Source organism: Rhamphochromis longiceps, linkage group LG6 (genome assembly GCF_057381845.1).
Source record: "Rhamphochromis longiceps isolate RC_006_pf linkage group LG6, R_longiceps_female_GT1.1, whole genome shotgun sequence".
Taxonomy (NCBI): domain Eukaryota; kingdom Metazoa; phylum Chordata; class Actinopteri; order Cichliformes; family Cichlidae; genus Rhamphochromis; species Rhamphochromis longiceps.
Window position 1 is genome coordinate 46,689,545 of NC_140562.1, and position 18,925 is coordinate 46,708,469.

At 44.3% G+C, this 18,925-nt stretch overlaps 1 protein-coding gene across 6 annotated transcripts in view; it reads right to left on the reverse strand.

Annotated features, from left to right (window-relative positions):
- Positions 1-18,925, reverse strand: part of LOC146668973 (signal-induced proliferation-associated 1-like protein 2) — a 41,984-nt gene that overhangs the window by 22,710 nt on the left and 349 nt on the right. The window contains exons 2-13 of one of the 6 annotated variants that reach the window (XM_085408303.1): positions 14,130-15,212; positions 13,368-13,495; positions 13,016-13,204; positions 11,618-11,759; positions 11,403-11,491; positions 6,189-6,346; positions 5,519-6,101; positions 5,161-5,435; positions 3,873-4,058; positions 3,436-3,507; positions 3,289-3,353; positions 2,869-3,181 (exon numbers count right to left, since the gene is read on the reverse strand). In XM_085408303.1, the coding sequence (XP_085264429.1) occupies positions 2,869-3,181; positions 3,289-3,353; positions 3,436-3,507; positions 3,873-4,058; positions 5,161-5,435; positions 5,519-6,101; positions 6,189-6,346; positions 11,403-11,491; positions 11,618-11,759; positions 13,016-13,204; positions 13,368-13,495; positions 14,130-15,192 (3,263 nt within the window). In that variant the 5' untranslated portion in view covers positions 15,193-15,212. Of the gene's footprint in view, positions 1-2,868; positions 3,182-3,288; positions 3,354-3,435; positions 3,536-3,872; positions 4,059-5,160; positions 5,436-5,518; positions 6,102-6,188; positions 6,347-11,402; positions 11,492-11,617; positions 11,760-13,015; positions 13,205-13,367; positions 13,496-14,129; positions 15,368-18,925 lie in introns of all 6 variants that reach the window. The other 5 variants (XM_085408304.1, XM_085408305.1, XM_085408302.1 and 2 more) reach the window with 5 other exon arrangements.

Here is an 18,925-nt window from a genome sequence, read left to right on the forward strand (position 1 = left end):
CTGGACCCAGTGGAGGTGGTGAGTGACAGGAGAACGGCGGCTAAGCTGTCATCCCTGTTGGACAACATCTCCCACCCCATGCAGCAGACTGTGACAGCACTGAGCAGCTCCTTCAGTGGGAGACTGCGGCACCCACGGTGTGGGATGGAGAGATTTCGCAGGTCTTTCCTCCCCACTGCTGTCAGACTCCATAATAAAGACTTTAACTGAACAAACACACACATCCATACATGTGCAATAATACTAAGTGCAATAATCCTTTCTGTCATCGTTGTATTTTTACTCAGTTGTATATAGTATTTGTATTTGTATTCTATTTTTATCTTATTGTATATTTATTTTATTTTATTCTACTGTATATAGTATTTTATTTTATTCTATTCTGTACAGTTGTGTACTGTATTTATTCTTATTGTATTCTAATTTTTGCCTCATAACTTTTGCACTGTCCACTTCCTGCTGTGACAAAACAAATTTCCCACGTGTGGGACTAATAAAGGTTATCTTATCTTATCTTATCTTAAATTAGGTTACAGTTTCCTTTGGCACTATTAATTACAGTCATGAAAAAAATTTGCTTTTGCCATTCTCAAAGTTTGCGTGACTTTATTCCTTGCCGATATAAAATGTAATCGATCAGTATTTAATCCAGATTGTAACGATTTTTGAAGTAACTGGTCTCTGAGTCTCATAAGCTGTTTACATTCAGTATTAATCCAAGGCAAGGAATAAACTCGTTTCTTTAAATGGCTCTCTTTCTGAAACTGTGACAAGACCCCTTTAATAGCAGAGTATAATAGATCACAACATTTATTAGTGTCATCACAGGATAGTATGCTAGTCCAATCAAAATTATTTAGAGCTGCCATTAAATGTTGCTCTTGACTATTAGCCATACAGTCATAAATAAGTTTGTCCATTGATCGACGTATCAACCATTCTTCCTTTTATTATTCATCGAGCCATCATCCATCGTTGGAAGTTTCAGCCATCACCCACTTCAGTGAACAGAAAAAACCCGACTTCAGTGTTTTCCACGCAATCCATGATATGAAAACTGAATGTGGAAGCATTTCCACAAAAGGAATCATAAAAAATCAAGCACAAAGTCAACCAGATCAATGTCTTGTATGGGCTCAGAATGTGGTCATAAATATTTTGTACTTGTAAATCAGTTTCGTATGTGTAAAAAGAATTTGTGTGTGGACTTAGCCAAAAAAAACCCTGCAAGTTAAAAGTACGAATTTTGACCCTATTTTTCTTCCTTTCATCTGATTGGTCAATTTCATGTCAATCACAAATGTAACAATCCAATCAGAGAACAGATGGGTTTGGCTGTCGGAGGGGTGCTTTTTTGAACTCCTTGAAGGGTTTGAAGCTGGAGGATCTCTATATAAATATCCGATAGCAGCTAGGTCCCCTAACTTTGAGCAGCTGTTGAAAGGATAAAGTTGTGCTATATCAGTGGTTAGAAATACCATTATTACTTTAGGATTAGTTTAACACAAAGTCAGGGCTGACCCGGGACCATTGCTGTGAGTCACAGTGCGCAGCATGAAGGTCCTTTCACATCAGAGGCAGCATGTGCTGCTAATGCTAACTAAAAGCCAAGGATCCAGGATTTGTTGCGCTGGCTGCTGAGCTCTGTGTGCAGCAGCTCTACCTGCACTAGATGCACCTGTCGTTTCTATCTCTGACTTTATCTCCTCTACAAGAGTTTCTGTTTTTTTTATTGTTTCTTCAAATGTTCAATAAAAACATGTATGCTAATTCATAACAAAGGAAAGCTTTGTAATGAAGACTGTCATTTCAAAACACTGCCCGCCCCCTGCGGTCCGCAGCGCTGTTGAAAAGGCTGTGGAAGTCCCTGTATTAAACACGTAGACCTGTGACACAAAAATCACCAAACTCGGACGACCACAGACTGTTTTCCTTCGTGGTGATGAAGGAAAACGCTGGGCTGGCATGTAAATGGTAAATGGCCTGCATTTGTATAGCGCATTACTTGCGCAGGACCCCAAAGCGCTTTACACTACATTCAGTCATTCGCCCATTCACACACACATTCACACACACATTCACACACTGGCAATGGCAGCTACATTGTAGCCACAGCTGCCCTGGGGCGCACTGACAGAGGCGAGGCTGCCGGACACTGGCGCCACCGGGCCCTCTGACCACCACCAGTAGGCAAACACGGGGTTAGTATCTTGCCCAAGGATATTTGGCATGCAGCCAGGAGGCAGCCTGGGATCGAACCACCGACCTTCTGATTAGTGGCTGACCTGCTCTGCCACCTTATTCTCTTTAAAGACCTGCAGTTCAAAAAAGCACCCCTCCGACAGCCAAACCCATCTGTTCTCTGATTGGATTATTACATTTGTGATTGACATGACATTGACCAATCAGATGAAAGGAAGATCGGGTCAAAATTCGTACTTCTTTTTACACATACAAAGCTGATTTACAAGTACAAAATATTTATGACCACATTTTGAGCCCATAGTCTTGCAGTACTCTAGTTATTTTGGATCCCATCGACTCCCAAGAGAAACTCTGATGCAGCTGTTTTGTTTGCCCAGCTGATTGATCCAATGTGAAATTTGACTACATGGAAATGTATTACTGAATAAGAAGGATAAATCCAAGTTTGGTCAAGATAAAGGTGTTGAGGACAACGTTGGACAACACTAACCTTGGCACTCTGCTACGCCCAGAAATAATGGGCTGAACATTTACTCAAATGTTAAATCCGAACACTCCAACTGGCTGACTGCCCTCAGGCTGTGGAGCTCAATGGAAAAATAAATACACAATTATGTAAAAATCACAGTTAGAGATTACATCATTTGTTTACTTGCAGCTCACCAGGACAGAGAGCAGGTCTCACTCAGGTTGGTCATGTGACCGGCCGAGATTGTCCATTTGCCTCTCTGGATATCGCTCAGGACCAGCGTCGCCCCAGCCAAAGCTGGTTGGGCTGATGATGTGCAGGGGGCGGAGTCAATTCCGCTGTCCATTGAAGGCACCTTAGTGTGAGTGAGATGACAGTCGGAGTATCTGCTCTCGCTGCCGCTGCTGCTGGAAAGCGTGTTGTTGGCATCCATCAGACTGGGCTGAAACCCCCCCCGAGCCTTCGTCACACGATGAGGATGATCGTGATGACAAAGGTGACTGGCCTCTGGAGGAGAAGATGAAGATGTTCCAGGTTGTTGTTAAAGTTCAAAGGGTTAAATGTCAAAGCTCAGAGCTGCAGAGCCAAACCAGGTCACATCCAGGTAAACCCACCTTTAGATCTCCCGATCTTCTCAAGTGAGTCTTCTTCAGAGCTGACTGCCCAATCAGGACGAGCTCTGAAAGCAAGATTGACATCAACAGATAATCCGATTACTTTGTTTAAAAGAAAACGTAGATCGCTAATGGATCAATAATTACCCCCATCGGGCATGGCTCTGTGGGGTCAAAGGTGGTCCGGGGTCAACGGAAGTCGAGTGTTTGCTTGGTGACCTGCAGAAGGACAGAGTGCTGAGGGATTCTGGGTAAAGAAACGGTCTGGATTAATGATCCTAACTGATATCAATCAATAATCATCACATCAGCCCTAAAAACCTTACATGACTGCTTCAACACAGAAACAAGTGAAAGAATATCAGGCCAATAATCCTCTATGATGTAACAACACAAACAAAACTCGACACGAGGAACTGCAAAGACGAGAACAGATTCAATAATATTCTAAATAAACTTCCGACGTGGAGAAAAATGCTCCTGATGGAAGGAAGGAAGGAAGTTTTGCTGGACTTCGGCAACTCTGACTGTCTCTGGTTATTGTGACACAAACTGACCCCCACAGACAGGTACAGGTGTGTTACCTGGATCCCTCATTCAATTGTTTAATTGGTCTCAGTTGCTGTTCCAGTTCACCTGGGATGCTCTGAGTAGGCGGAGCTTCTAACACCTTGTGCCAGGTGGGTGGGGTTACTCTTAATGGGTAGGAAGTGATGTCAGAGTCCAGTTTGTACTCAAACCTCGGGACTTGGTAGATTTCTGAGAAACTCCTGAAGACCGAAGAACAAAGAGAGGAGAGCGAGCGAGTGAGTGTGTGAGTGATCGTTTACAGAAAAAGTCCAAGTCTGTACCGACTGATGTCACTCCTCGTGCTCCGTCACTTTAAACCAATCACTGCTGATGTAAAACTCAACAAAAATGCCTCCACAGGCTTTCCCTCTGCTATCCTCAGATTTACTGGCTGCTGATTGGTTGGTGTAGTTTATCTGCTCCTTATTTTTACTTATTATAGTCAAACTGTAAGGAGCGTTTATGAGGCGGGTTCCTGTGTTCCCGTTAACAGCGTACTCCACGCGTTATCAGGTTTTCTGCTCTGATAATCTTCACTCTGAGGAAATGACCTCAAAGCTGCAGCTTATTACTAATTCAGGCCATTTTGTATCCCTGAGTGAGTTTACTGACTGTAAATGCACTGAAGGAGGCCGGCTGAGTTCTTTTATTTTGCCTTATATATAATTTGCCTGTTCGGTTTTTCAGAGAAAATAAATTATTCATCTGGTGGATCTTTTTTTCCCACGCACAGCTGATTAACTGATTTCTGGTCTGAAGCCACATCAAACTTGCTGCAGGGATGTCACGATGTGGTCAGCGTGACGTGAGCTTGTCCTCACAACGGTCAAAGCCTCTTTATGCACTGCTAGGTGTCAGTCAGAGCCCAAAGGATCATGCAAACCTGATTCAAGCTCAGATCTCCTGGGATTCTGGACACGTGATGGCGTGGCCCTGGCACTCGGATTATGTTTGACCCTGAAATCTGACTTACAGGTGTGCAGTCAAACTCACACAGTGAGAGGATTACAGCTCATAATCCATCCTCCATCTGTGGCAGAGAACTCAGGAAACATTTAATGATGGCACAGGAAGTCCTGACATCCTGAGATATGAAGATTAAACGAGCCTATTTTTACCGATGTTATCAGCCACAGTGAGCAGCAGCCTACCAGTTGACTTTTACCACATAAGCGAAACAGAACTATAAACAGATTGAAACACTAAAAATCTCTCAAACATTTTCTATTCGGCATTTGCGTTTCATATATTTATATTTTCTTCTAACCATTAAAATAAAGTTCAAATAAACCATCATGTGACCTGCGAGGTGTCCCATCTCCGTGCGGCAGAATAACGACCACGCTCACGGTCATCGATGTCCTCAGCAGCTCAATCATCTGCTTATGTGATAGCTTTACTATGGCGACCGCGCAGATCTCCATTATCCTACAGCCGGGCCGGAGACCCTCCTTCCACGCAAAACTGTTGGTCTCAACATCCGCCACCACTCCTTCAAAGTTCACATGAAACCCAAACTGACCGTGGCGGTTCCTCCTCAGAATCATGTCCACAGCAGGACCGCCATGAGTCACCAGCTGAGGTCAGAAAACAGATGACATCAGATCATTCTTGTGTATGACACATGCTCAGATTCAGGTTCACAAAGGATTCTGGTCACCTGCAGTCTCTGGGCAATCTCGCGGCTGTCTTCCCAGCCTCTCTCTCGTGTTGACAGCATCACACAGTCTCCGTGTTCGTAGAAAAGTTTAATGCCTTTGTGGCCGGCGTTCCAGCCAATCACGCCTCTGCAGTAACAGTGAAACACTACCTGTCTGCTGGCTTCCTCTACAAGCACCACAAACTCACTGGAGATGGCGAGCTGGCATGGTACATCAAAAGAGCAGCTGAAGTCTTTTGCTGTCACACTCCAGGTGAGAGCCCCAGCAGTGTTCAGGTAAGCATGAGGCCGTGGTGCGCTGCGCTCTTTTTTCTTTACTACCAGAGAGATAAAGCTGAACTTGATGGAAGATGATGAGTCCACTAGCACTGATGTGGAAAAGTTTTCCACCAGCTCCTTCAGGTGCTCCTGTCTGCGTAGTGCTCTTATTGTGACAAAGGTCTCTGACCTGTGCGCAGCATTTTCGGCATTAATGATCTTCGTCAGCAGGAAATTTCTGAATTCAGGTGAGGCTGAAAACATCCAACCTGGTGGGATCAAGGGACCAAAGAACGGGATGTCTCTACGCCTGGACACTGCAATACTAACAGGACACAAATGACACATCAACAGGTCTCAACTGTTCTACCTGCTCACGTTATAATCTCACCTGCTCTAGTTACAATCCTACCTGTAACAGGTGTGCTGGCTGCAGGGACGGTGGACTCGAACGATGATGAAGACATGTTGGGAATGTGAGCAGATGTTCTGCGGACTGAAGGGCGGGGAGTTCGGCTCCTGGAAGATTACTGTGACGAAGTCATTCCCAGTAAGACTCTTATGAAGCAGCTGAAACACACACACACACACGATTTACAGCGATTTTATCTTAAGAGCTTGAAAAAAGCCAATTGGACTTCTTTGAGTTTGTGAAGATGTTTCAGATCTCATCCCATCCAATCCGATTTTCAGGGCCGAGTACAATAACCTCAGTTTGATCTGAATGAAGAAGCAGAAAGTTAGCGGCCATCCAGGTCTTTATGTCTTTAAGACATTCCTGCAGTTTAACTCATTGGTGTGTGTTATCTGGCTTCATGGACAGATAGAGCTGGGTGTCATCTGCATAGCAGTGTAAATGTATGCTATGTCTTCTAATGATGCTGCCTAAGGGAAGCATGTATAATGTAAACAGAATTGGTCCTAGCACTGAACCCTGTGGAACTCCATAATTAACCTCAGTGTGTGAAGAGGACTCTCCATTTACATGGCAAATGGTAAATGGCCTGTATTTGTATAGCGCTTTTACTAGTCCGTAAGGACCCCAAAGCACTTTACACTACCTTCAGTCATCCACACACTCACACACATTCACACACTGGTGATGGCAGCTACATTGTAGCCACAGCCACCCTGGAGCGCACTGACAGAGGCGAGGCTGCCGGACACTGGCATCACCGGGTCCTCTGACCATCACCAGTAGGTGAAGTGTCTCGCCCAAGGACACAACGACTGAGACTGTCGGAGTTGGGGCCCAAACCAGCAACCTTCCGATTACAAGACGAACTGCCAACTCTTGAGCCACGATCGCCCCGTGAACAATTTGGAGTCTATTAGATAGATATGATACAAACCACTGCAGCTCGGTGATTTTAATATTCATGTCTGTTGCCCAGGGAAGCCGCTGGCTAAGGACTTTGTGAACCCTTTTAATTTTGTTCAATCTGTTAAGGGTGCCACTCAAGAACGTGGTCACACGTTGAACTTGGCATCATCATATGTATTCGTACATTCCCTGACCATATGCCCATTTTATTTGACATTGTTCCTCTTTTAAAACCAACCTGCCAGAGGGTCTGCAGATGGAAATTAGCCCAAGGCTGCATTGAATCATATCTGTTATTAACCTCTGTCTCTCTTCCACAGCATGTCTTTTATCCTGTCTTCCTTCTCTCACCCCAACCGGTCGCAGCAGATGGCCGCCCCTCCCTGAGCCTGGTTCTGCCGGAGGTTTCTTCCTGTTAAAAGGGAGTTTTTCCTTCCCACTGTTGCCAAAGTGCTTGCTCATAGGGGGTCATATGATTGTTGGGTTTTTCTCTGTATCTATGAAGCGCCTTGAGGCGACTTTTGTTGTGATTTGGCGCTATATGAATAAAATTGAATTGAATTGAATTGAAGGCTATAATCTGGCACATTTACATTTGTTAAAATGTTCATTAATATGTATTGCCCCTCTTTCTAAATAAAATAAAATCGTCCTGCTGTTAGACGGCTTGCACCTGGCCGACGCTGTTGTGCCGAACTTAATACCAGTCTCTTGCCACGTCAAGTACCAAGTGAGTTTAAGCATGCAGTTATCCATCCTTTACTTAAGAAACTGGGCTCAGACATTTCAATTACGACAAACTTCAGACCCATCTCAAAGCTTCCTTTTCTGAATAAGATCCTGGAAAAGATTGTTCACACTCAGCTGAGGAACCATCTAAGTGATTTTCAAATTCCAGAAGCTCTTCAGTCCGACTCTAAGCTGTTTCACAGCATGGAGACACCTCTCATAAAGGTTATGAATAACATTTTGTTAGTGACGGACTGTGGTAAAAATGTATTGGTTGTTTTGTTGAATCTGACTGCTGCATTTGACACAGCGGATCATGACCTGCTGATCTCTCGACTACAGCATTGTGTAGGAATTTCTGGCTTGGCAGCTTCATGGATAAAACCATATCTCTCTGACAGGAACGTTTGTGTTAAGTTGGGTTCGGCCTCATCCTCTGTGGCCCCTCTGCCATGAGGTGTACTGCAAGGATCTATTTTTGGGCCACTACTGTTTTCATTGTATCTCCTGCCACTGGGAGCCACTGGGAAATTGAAAACACAAAATTTAATTTCATCTATATGCTGACGATTGCCAGCTTTACCTACCTTTCAATCACTGTGATAGCGCCTCAATTGGACTCCTGCTTGATTGTCTTAGCAAAGTTAAATCATGGCTGGCCCTGCAGTTTTTTAATTTTAATGAATGTAAAACATAGGGACTTTTATTCAGTCCCAATCTGGTACACCAGATGTTGACTTTGCTCCTCACCTGAAGAGCTCGGTTACTAATCTTGGGCTGCACTTAGTTTTGATGGCCACATAAATGGCGTAGTAAAATCCTCATTCTGTCACCTCAGACGTCTATTGAAGGTCAAGCCTTTTCTTTCCAGGCGTGACTTGGAAACTGTCATCCATGCTTTTATAACCTTACGCTTAGATAACTGCAACTCCCTTTTAATAGGGGTTGGCCAAAGCACTCTGCCACGGCTGCAAATGCCTGACGTTCATGAAGTCATTACTAGTTAACATTAAAGGGATGGTTGGCTCAGCAGTGCTCTGACTGTTTTTCAGCCTGGCTACAGTGCTGAAGAGAAATCTAGGGTTGTTCTTATTTTCTTCAACCAGTGATGAATAGCATTAGTATAGCATTAGTATAGTATAGCACAGTACAAATGTTTTTAGTTTTTTTTTTTAGAGCAACAAACTATTTCTCCAGGCTAAATGATGATCTTCTAAATTAGTTTCCTCTCCATCTTAGCAGTTATCTGTTAATTATACTAGGGGCCGACTGCGTGACAAGTGGCGGCGGCGCAGCAGTCGTGGATGTGAGTCAAGGCTCACAGGCGGCAGGTGGCCGGCGCACAGGCCCCCACCGCATGCTGGCCTCTGGTGGAAGCCAGGCAGGTCCAGCTGCCGTGCAGACCCTCAACTCTAACCCTGGGCAGGTCCCTCCCGGAGTGGGTATGCGTGCGGAAGTAGGCTGTGCCCTGGCTGGCCTCTCCCTGGGACCGGTACGGGTGCCAAAGCAGTCCGGTCATCAGTCACTCCCATGCAGTCAAGGGATGTCGGCGGGGTCTTCGCCAAGACCCGATCCGAGCTGCCAAACTCTCTACCAACTGCATCCGGTGCTTGGACCGATCCTGCAGTTGTTCCTGCTGGCGGTAACACCGCTCCCTCTTTGTAGCTGCGAGTTTGGCCACCATTTGGGCCAGCGCCTCCCTTGGCTGTCCCGGTCATGGTTCTGCCATGCTACGATCCTGGGTTTCGGGATGCACAGCAGACCAGATCACATTCTTTCACTTTTCTTTTATCTCTGCTGTTGTTTTGAACACTCGGTTGCAGCTTTTCAGCTGTCGCCACAGACACCAACAACAACAACAACAACAGGACCCAGTTCATTCTTCTTTTAAGCCGGTAAGGCTTGATTTCTCATGCCGCTCAGGTGTGACTCTGCAGCGGTGCCACAGACAATGCTCCGCCACACCACCCCTAGCCTGGACCCTCTCAGTGAGGTCATTGTCAAGACTGGCTACAGATACTGAATACAGAACGCGGCAAACGTCAGCCACCTGGATGAGATCAAACTGTATGCCAGGAGTGAACAAGACATCGATTCACTGATTCAAACCACGAGAATCTACAGCAATAACATCGGAATTTCATTCAGACTGGAGAAATGTAGTTGGACGGTAACGAAAAGAGGGATGCTAGTCAGAACTGAGGGGACTGCACTACCAGAAGCAACAATGCAGACATTGAGGACAGCTACAAGTACCCAGGAATCCTACAGGCAAATGGGAATCATGAAGAAGCTGCTAGGGAAGTCCCAACCATCAAGTACCTGCAGAAAGTAAGGCAAGTCCAGAGGAGTCAGCTGAATGGGAGGAATAAGATCCGGGCAATCAGCACCTACACCCTGCCGATGATCAAGTACCCTGTTGGGATAATAAGCTGGCCAAAGGAGGAGACAGAAGCCACTTGCATCAAGACAAGAAAGCTCCTGACCATGCATGCAGAGTATTACCCCAAATCCAGCACCCCAAGGCTGTACACTAAGCAGAACGGAGGAGGCCGAAGACTAGTGAGTTTCAGAACCACTGTCCAGGATGAGACAACGAACATCCATGAGTACATCAAAAAGTTGGCCACAACTCATTATGTCCTTAGTGAATACCTCAGGCAGCAGAAACCTGAGTAAGACGAGAAGCAAGGAGAGGAACCATCATAGAAGGACAGGCCCCTGCACGGTATCTACCACCGTTAGTGGGCAAGCAGAGGAAGATGGCCATAGTGATGTAGCTGAACCTAGTGATAGCAACATCAAGAAAAAGTAACATGATAAGCAGAAGTACCAAGGGCTGAGAGAGGAGCCCGAGAAGATGCGGAGAGTGAAGGTAACAGTGGTTCCCATGGTAATCATAATACATAACCTCTGAACTGGCCTAGTGGCTCCAGCAAAATGTGGGGTGACATTCAACATCTCTGTCTAGAAGAGGGTGGAACTAGGAACAGCAAAGATACTGTGCAGGAACCTCAGGCTCCCAGGCCTTTGGTAGAGGACCTGAGCTGAAGTGGGCCACCCACAATGTCTTACATCTTTCTCCATCTCTAAACAAAATGATCTTATCTCTCATTTGTTTCCTTTGTAGTACTTCAGTAGTTAGCTGATGTACTGTGACCAGAACATAAAAAAGCACCGTTATGACCTCCTTTAACTAACAGTAGCAATGCATAAATTATATGGTTTTGCCTCTTTATCTTTATCTGATACGTCCTTATGATGGATAAACCAATAGGACTGTATTTTACCTGTAATCGGTCCTACATTTACTTTCAGATCGGTTTGATGTTTAAAGGGTTGCAGTGATGGGAAATAACTTACGATGTGAGTCAGTGTTAAACCTAAAGTAAGGAGCACGCTTGGAAAATGTATAAAGTAGGAAGATGAAATATTTGTGTTGAAATGTGGAGAATAAAAGTAAAAAGCTGTCAGAAAAACAAATACGGATATAAAGTACAGATACTTGAAAACTTTAGTTGTGGTACTTGTGCAGTACACAGCACAAGGTCAAACTAGGAACAGGAGAATCACCTGCTGAGGGCTGCTTGCCGTGGACACGTGGAACATCAGCTTGAATTCTCTGAACGTTGTAAAAACTGACTGCCTCCCTGTTGAGTCTTCTGACAGGAAACAAAAACAAGCAAACAGAAAGTAACAACAATTACCAAACACCATTCTGACATCATTGCAGAACCAGGACAAACAAGGACCCGGTTTTGTTTCAGAAAAAGAAATGGTGCTGGTACCGCTGGTATCTTTCAGTGGACCTCTGTGGCCCAGAAGGTCCAGGAACTGATCTAGAGCGGGACTGCCAGAGTCACTGTTGTCCTCCTCGGTGGACTGACCAGCCCGACAGAATAACACGCCCACTTTGCGCTGGAACTTCAGCTGCAGTAAAACAAAGAAAAGCAGGCAGGGTCAGCGTGGACCATCGGGACTCTGAAGGTGCTGGTTATAAGATCAATTCAGAAGGCTTGGAACTGATGCGTGAATTACGCTCCAGCGGGAAATCTTTTAACCCTACCCGGTAACCTTCTGCATAACCAGACATGAAGCGCCTGAGAAACTTGAACGTGTGTAAAGTTGCGGTGAAGGTCTAAGAGGGGTTAGATTTCCCACACAAGTGAAAATCATTTGTATAATAATTTGTATAATAGTTAGTTGAAACAGGAGTACTTCAGAAATTGGAGAAAATGCTGGTGTCACTGTTTGTACTGGATTTACTGGTTTTATTGTTTATATTGACTTGATGATGCCGTGTCAGGAGACCTTTGGTCATTTCACACAACATCGGAAGGTCAGCTGACTTCTCCCTCTTGCAGTGGACGTTTTAGGGCACCTGGACAAAAAGATGAGCCTATCACAGTGTTTTACCTCGTCTCTTACCTGAGACACCTGAAGGCAGGAGCACCCTCCTGCCGCTCATGTGGATATCTCATATTAATGCGATAGTAAACTTATCATCTTCCTGCTGTGTTCTCAGGCTGATGTCCGTCTGTGTCGTCTCCTGGGATTTCAGTCTGACTGGAGCTTAAAGAGACCTCTCTTCTTCTGCTCAGGCTCCCAGTGGCCACTTAAAAAACTGCTTTGTATCACTTTGCTAAACTTCTGAGAGAGCACAACAAGAAGGTTTTCTTTATTTTGTACTGACCTCTGGGAGGGCCACCAAAAAGTAAGGAAAACGTGACAAAAACTGTAGCTGATTAAAAAGGTACATCTTACTTGTTCCAGCTAATACCATCAAGTCTGAGTTTGTCTCTAAACTGGACAGAATCACAGAAGCTTTATTAGGATCTCTAAAGCTCTAGAAGGATGAGATAATAGTGAATCATTTCTTTCAGACAGAGAACTCGTAGCTGCTGCCTGTGAAAACCTCTCTGAGGATGTGTGTTTGGGTGTTTTTGAAGAATACGCTACTCAGCATTGATCAGCATGGTGGACGTAGCACGAGAAGCTGAATTCTTATGCCAACTGTTTCATTATGTGAAAGCGTCACAGCATCAAAAGCCCGATTTAGCAAAATGGCTATGAAACGGGATTCTAGTTTAACACAGACCATCCTGTCAGAAACATGGGAAGGCCAACCATGGCAGTGGCAGGTATTTCATGGTCAGCTGGTGGGTGGCACACTGGGACTGGCTCACCTCCTGCTGGTCCAGCTGCAGCAGCAGTTCAGGGACTCTGGGTGAATCTGCAGCCAGTCTGAGACTGTGGATGCTAAGTTGAGGAACCACAAACTCGAGAACATCCTTCAGAGGAAGACGTCGACTGGTCCCGTGTTTGGATGAAGATGGGATAGAGTCCTCTGTGATGGATCCTCTCAGGGTAGACAGCTGAAAGAGGGGGCGTGATTGGGTCAGACTAAAAGGACAAACAGGGATTAACAGCATCACCAACAGTCACTTTATAAATTAGTAATCGAAAATGATCTCAAACCAGACTGTGATCAGGTCAGGTCGCCTAACCAGTCACGTGACCGGTCACATGACTAGTTACCTGACCAGTCCTGAGGATCATCCTGTAGTTGTACTGTGTCTCATCACTCCTCTCCTCCAGTTTCTCTCGCCGGAGGCTCAGAGACACCGGACCAAAGTTCTCATCAATGCCAAAATAATTTTGGTGATCTGACAGAAAAAACACAGAAGGTCACTCACATCAGTGAAAACAGAAACCTGAACGCAGTAACAGTGCTTAAATTAATCAGGGGTGTCGAACTCCAGGCCTCGAAAGCCGGTGTCCTGCAGGTTTTAGAGCTCACCCTGGGTCAGCACCTGAATCACATAATTATTTCATTATCAGGCCTCTGGAAAACTTCAAGACATGTTGAGGAGGTCATTTAGTCATTTAAACCAGCTGTGTTGGATCAAGGACACATCTAAACCCTGCAGGACACCGGCCCTTGAGGCCTGGAGTTCGACACCTGTGTGTTAGATCTTCAGATCTTCATATTCAGTTCATTTCTTTTCATTTACAGTCAGAAATATTATTGCACTTCAGGGTTTGTTTTTAGCACACAGTCACATGTTGATCGTGTCGCCTATCCTTATGGCAGAATGTTTCTGTTGGAAGTTATTGAACTGTTTATTTTTTAACTCTATGGATACTGAGATCTATTACAAACTCTTCCTGTTATAAATATCTTTTGTTGGAACTAGATTAAACTGGTGGCACTATTTTAAAAAGCGTCCTTGCTTTACTTTTAGCAAGAGCATCCAGCTTCTGCATCGTGGTGAAGTCTGGCCCTCGACTGGACCTTACCTTGGTTGTAGAAGTATTTCAGGTAGTATCTGGCTCCCAGGTCAATGTGTTCAATGTCGTGATTATTCATCAGATGTTGGTCGAACGCCCGAGTTCCTCCACGAAACTCCAACACTGAGATGCTCGCGTTGGTGCGGTGGGTGCTGAGCGGCGGATCGCTGAAGGATGTGTCTGCTGCAGCACCGCAGGTGGAGGTGTTGGCCCGAGTCAGGCCCAGCCTCCTTTCCATCTCCCCTCCAATCTCATTATGAAAGAACGGACAGCTGCTCACCAGAAAGTTGTTTTTGTCACGTTCATCAGGGCTTAAAGCATCAAACACATCACATCCAGAGGTGGAGACGTTCCTTCTGTGCTGGAGGTCTGCTTGGGGGACGAAGCCGCTGCTGAAGTTGAAGAGGACACTCTGACTATCATAATGAGAAAAGCATTTGTAAGAGATTGCGCTGGGTCTTGTGTCCCTGTTTGTCCTCTGATTCCTTAGTCTGCTGAGGATCGATGTCTCCGGCTTTGTTTTCTGAACATGCGACACATAAACCGAAGCGTTCACATAGTTGGGTACATAGATGACATCCCCATGAGCAATGCGAGCGGCAGTCTGCAGACTGGGCGACAGTGCAGCACGAAGCTGTGCAGGTTCTGGGAACGGAGGCGGTGCGCTGGGCACCTGCTGCTCCAGCCTCCAGGAAGGAGTCTCAGTGGATTGTGACAAACTTTGGCGGTCCAGTGTCGAAGTGCTGCAGCACTTTCGCCTCAGACTTGCGTCTGTGTTTGGGTTGATGGCAGCAGGGTCCATGTCTTCAGCTCCGACATCACTGATCGTCACCTCACTGTTGCTTCTCTTCATCCTTGCCAAACTCCTGCTGGTGGAAGGACTCGGGCGAACTGGGAATGTAGTCTCTGACCTGGGCTGGGGGTCCAGGCTCTTGTTGGAATGGGGAGGTTGACTCAGAAAGCTCAAGTTCAGACCCTCCTGAGCATCCCTCCTCTGAGACAAGTCGGACATTCGGGCCCTGACCCCCATCTTTGGTACAACAGGAGCTCCCTGAACGACCGGAGGTCCCATAGTCCCGATCCTTGGAAAGTCTAAGAAACACTGCTGTTAGTCTAGTCCAGAAGGACCCTGAACCACTGCCAGGACTCAGACCCGAAGTTCATGACTCCTGTGAGATCTAATAGGTCCACAGTCTGATTAGGATCAGAGACAGGAAGTACATCCTGGACTCACCATCCACAGCGATCTGAAATAAGAAAAGGTTGTCATGCACTCCTGTTGAGGTGAATCACCTGTTTACCTGTGCTACAAGTACAGGTGTGAACATGCGCTAGTCAATCCCAGCTGCTCATTCGCCTGTAGGTGTGACGCATCTGTTCGGCTGAAAAACATGAAGCGTCATGCCTGAGAATTTAAAACACAAACGTGGCAGACGGACCAGTTCTGGTATGGGGAAGAGCCACAGGACAAACCTGTGCCCAGATGTGAACTAGATGTTATAACCCAGTTATTACTTTATTAATGCGAGAAGCAACAAAACACACCTGAAGTCCACCACGTTACCATGAGAAGGCAGTGTGTGTGTGTGTGTGTGTGTGTGTGTGGTATTTCCAGCAGCTGTCTCCGTCATGTTCAGCAGTAACAGCTGAAGGCTTCAGATATCTGTATGTGGACAAATGTACTCTCAACTGCATACACTGCTCTGTGTGTACTGCATACTGTATACGCTGTACTGTGTTTGGAGCCGGTCTGACGTCAGGTCAACCTTGAACATTACATTTCTGACATAAAGCTAAAAGCAGACATTGGAAAAATAAACACGGAACAATGCTGCATGCCTGTATGTTTGAGCACATGCAAACAGATGTGGAGTTCTGTGAAACGTCCCAACACTGTGTGATCACATCGGCAGAGTAAACGCTTTGCAGACAGTCATACAAACTGCTGTTTTCACTTTGGTCAGTTTGGGATCAAGTATCCATCTACCCTGGTGTTAGGAAGTTTTACCTGAAGAATAAAACATAACATGAAATATATTAAAAAGTGATCCTGTTTGACTGTAACTGAATTCAGTTCAGCTTTAAGTTTATAAGATAAAGATGAGATAAACCTTTATTAGTCCCACACGTGGGAAATCATGTCATATAGTATCTTATTCTTATTATCATATCCTATTTCATTGCTTTTCTTAATTTTTGCTACTGTAACTTTGCACTGTCCACTTTCTGCTGTGACACAACAATTTTCCCACGTGTAGGACTAATAAAGGTTATCGTATCTTTTCTTAAAATACAAGTTAGAGCAGTAACCCCCCCCCCCCAAAAAAAACCCCCTAATAGAATAGAATAAGATAAAATAATATAGTATATACAATAGATATATAGTACAATTGATATGTCACATGACAACAGAAGTCTCAGGGTGCTTTGTATTGAAAGGTTAGATGATCTATTTTGGTGCTTTTAAGTGTTTCTTTAATCTTAGTTTCCTGACTACAATCATCAGAACCCCTCAGGACGGCACAGCCAGTGCCCTGGTCCCTCCCTGAATCATCATCAGTGCAATCAGGAGGTGAATGCTGTAGTTCCAAAGACACCACCACCCAGCTGAAGTTTCACATTCATTCAGGAAACTCCTTTTATTGACCTGGCTTCATTTGCCTGTAAAAAATAAGACTATGAAACAAAGCAGCCAGCAAGAGTACAGGAGAGACGATCATGTGTTTAAATGCAGGAAAAGTAGTGTACTAATTCCTGAGGCCAAGTGGGATCTTTACAGATGTTTCTGTCTGAGAACATCTGTAAAGGCGGATCTTCGTTCAAGGGAAATGATGTTGAAGAAGCTGCAGTCATAAGGAGCAGCAGACTGTGGTGCATTGTGGAAAACTGTTGTCAACAGTCGGCCATCTGCAGATGACAGAAATGCCGTAGTTGGGTCATGAAAAGTGAGTCTGAGGAGTTGATAACATCGGCGTGATTGCCTCTTCCTGTCTCCTGACCCAGTCATCTCAGCTGATTACTGGATTACATCACTTCCTGTTCATAGGGCAAAGAGGTCTCTGAGGAATCTGCTTCCTGTTGGCGGAGGGTGGAGTGAGGTGGGGAGGGTGGGGGGTGATCTTATCTTCAAATTAAGGACAAAGACACAGATTTCAAGAAGCCTGTCCTGCTCGTCATCAAGTTTGCAACTGTCTGCAACACGCCTGTGACATGTATATGCTTTGTGTGAGGTTTCCAGCACATTGACCAGGACATGTCCTTCAACGCACATATTAAACAAATATGTAAGACTGCGTTCTTCCATTTGCGCAACATCTCTAAAGTTAGAAATATCCTGTCTCAGAGTGACGCTGAAAAACTGAACATAACAGAATTGAATTCTGTTATCTGTTACCACACCCAGAAACGTTGTATCAGAAACTTACTACTTCAACATTATTTATCAGCAATTCTGCTCCAGCATCTTTTTTACAATTTCCAAATAACATAAATGTAGTTTTATTCAAATTTAGTGAAAACTTGTTTCTGTCAAACCTTGTTTTCAGTTTTGTGTTCCAAAAGCTGATGTGAATTATCTCCAGCACAAAAAAATCTTTGAATCATCTGCAAATAAAATAAACTGTAATATATCAGATGTTTTTATATATCATTGATGCACAGGATAAATAAGCTTTGGACCCAATGCTGACCCCTGTGGAACTCCACAAACAATGTCCAGGCACTCTGATATTCACCAAGCCTCACAAATTGTTGCCTGTCTCTCAAATAACTCCTGACCCACTCCTCTAATGCTGTAGTGCTCCAGTTTATAAGGTAATATTTCATGATTGATTGTGTCAAAAGCTTCTTGTAGGTCAATGAAAACTCAGACTGTGCATTGTCTTTGATCTGTTTTATTAGTGATATGTTCAGTTAGTTCCATTAATGCCATGGATGTTGATCTATTTGGTCTGAAACCATACTGACTTTCCATTATTATTTTATGTTTATCTATTAATTTGTCAAGTCTATTAATAAAACCTTTTCCAGTATTTGTGAGAATTGTGAGAGTAGAGAAACAGGCCTGTAATGTGAATTGGTGTCAATCTCCATTTTTAAACAGTGGTATTACTTTAGCAGTTTTCATTTGTGTTGGGAACGCACCAGTTTGTAGAGGCAAATTGCAAATGTATGTTAAGGGTTTGGAGCATCGATCAAAGTCTGTAGAGTTTTCAGTTTGTGATTTCCCAACAACATGATTTCCTTTTTTTCCACCACCGTTAAAAACACTGACTGAGGATTAGGCCGGGGGAATGTGGCCAGAAATATTTATCACAATATATATTTGAAAATGTGCGATAACGATATAACTGACGCGAGACAAAATACTTTACCACTCCACAACTTTATTAGTGCAAAAAACCCATCAATGTATTTTCACTTAAACAAGCAGCTGTTTTTTATGTGCATTAAAGTTATTTAAAATTTTTACCCATATTCTATCGCCATATTTCATTTTCTAACCATTGCCTAACATTACACCGGTGTTATCGTGAACGTTTGATATGGCCCAGCCCTAGTTGAGGATTACGTTCAATGAGCTTAGTTTCTTTCTCTGCACAGTTTCTTGTGTTCTGTCAGCCAAGTCTGGCCCAACACTTACAAAGAATTTGTTGAACTCATTAACCACATCGCTCATCATTATTAGTCAAATATGAAGGATAATGTAACTGCCTAGAACTATTTTAATAACAATATTTCATGTTTTCCAAATCCCTTTACTGTTATTTTTATTCATATTTAATAATTTCTCAATTTTACATGAC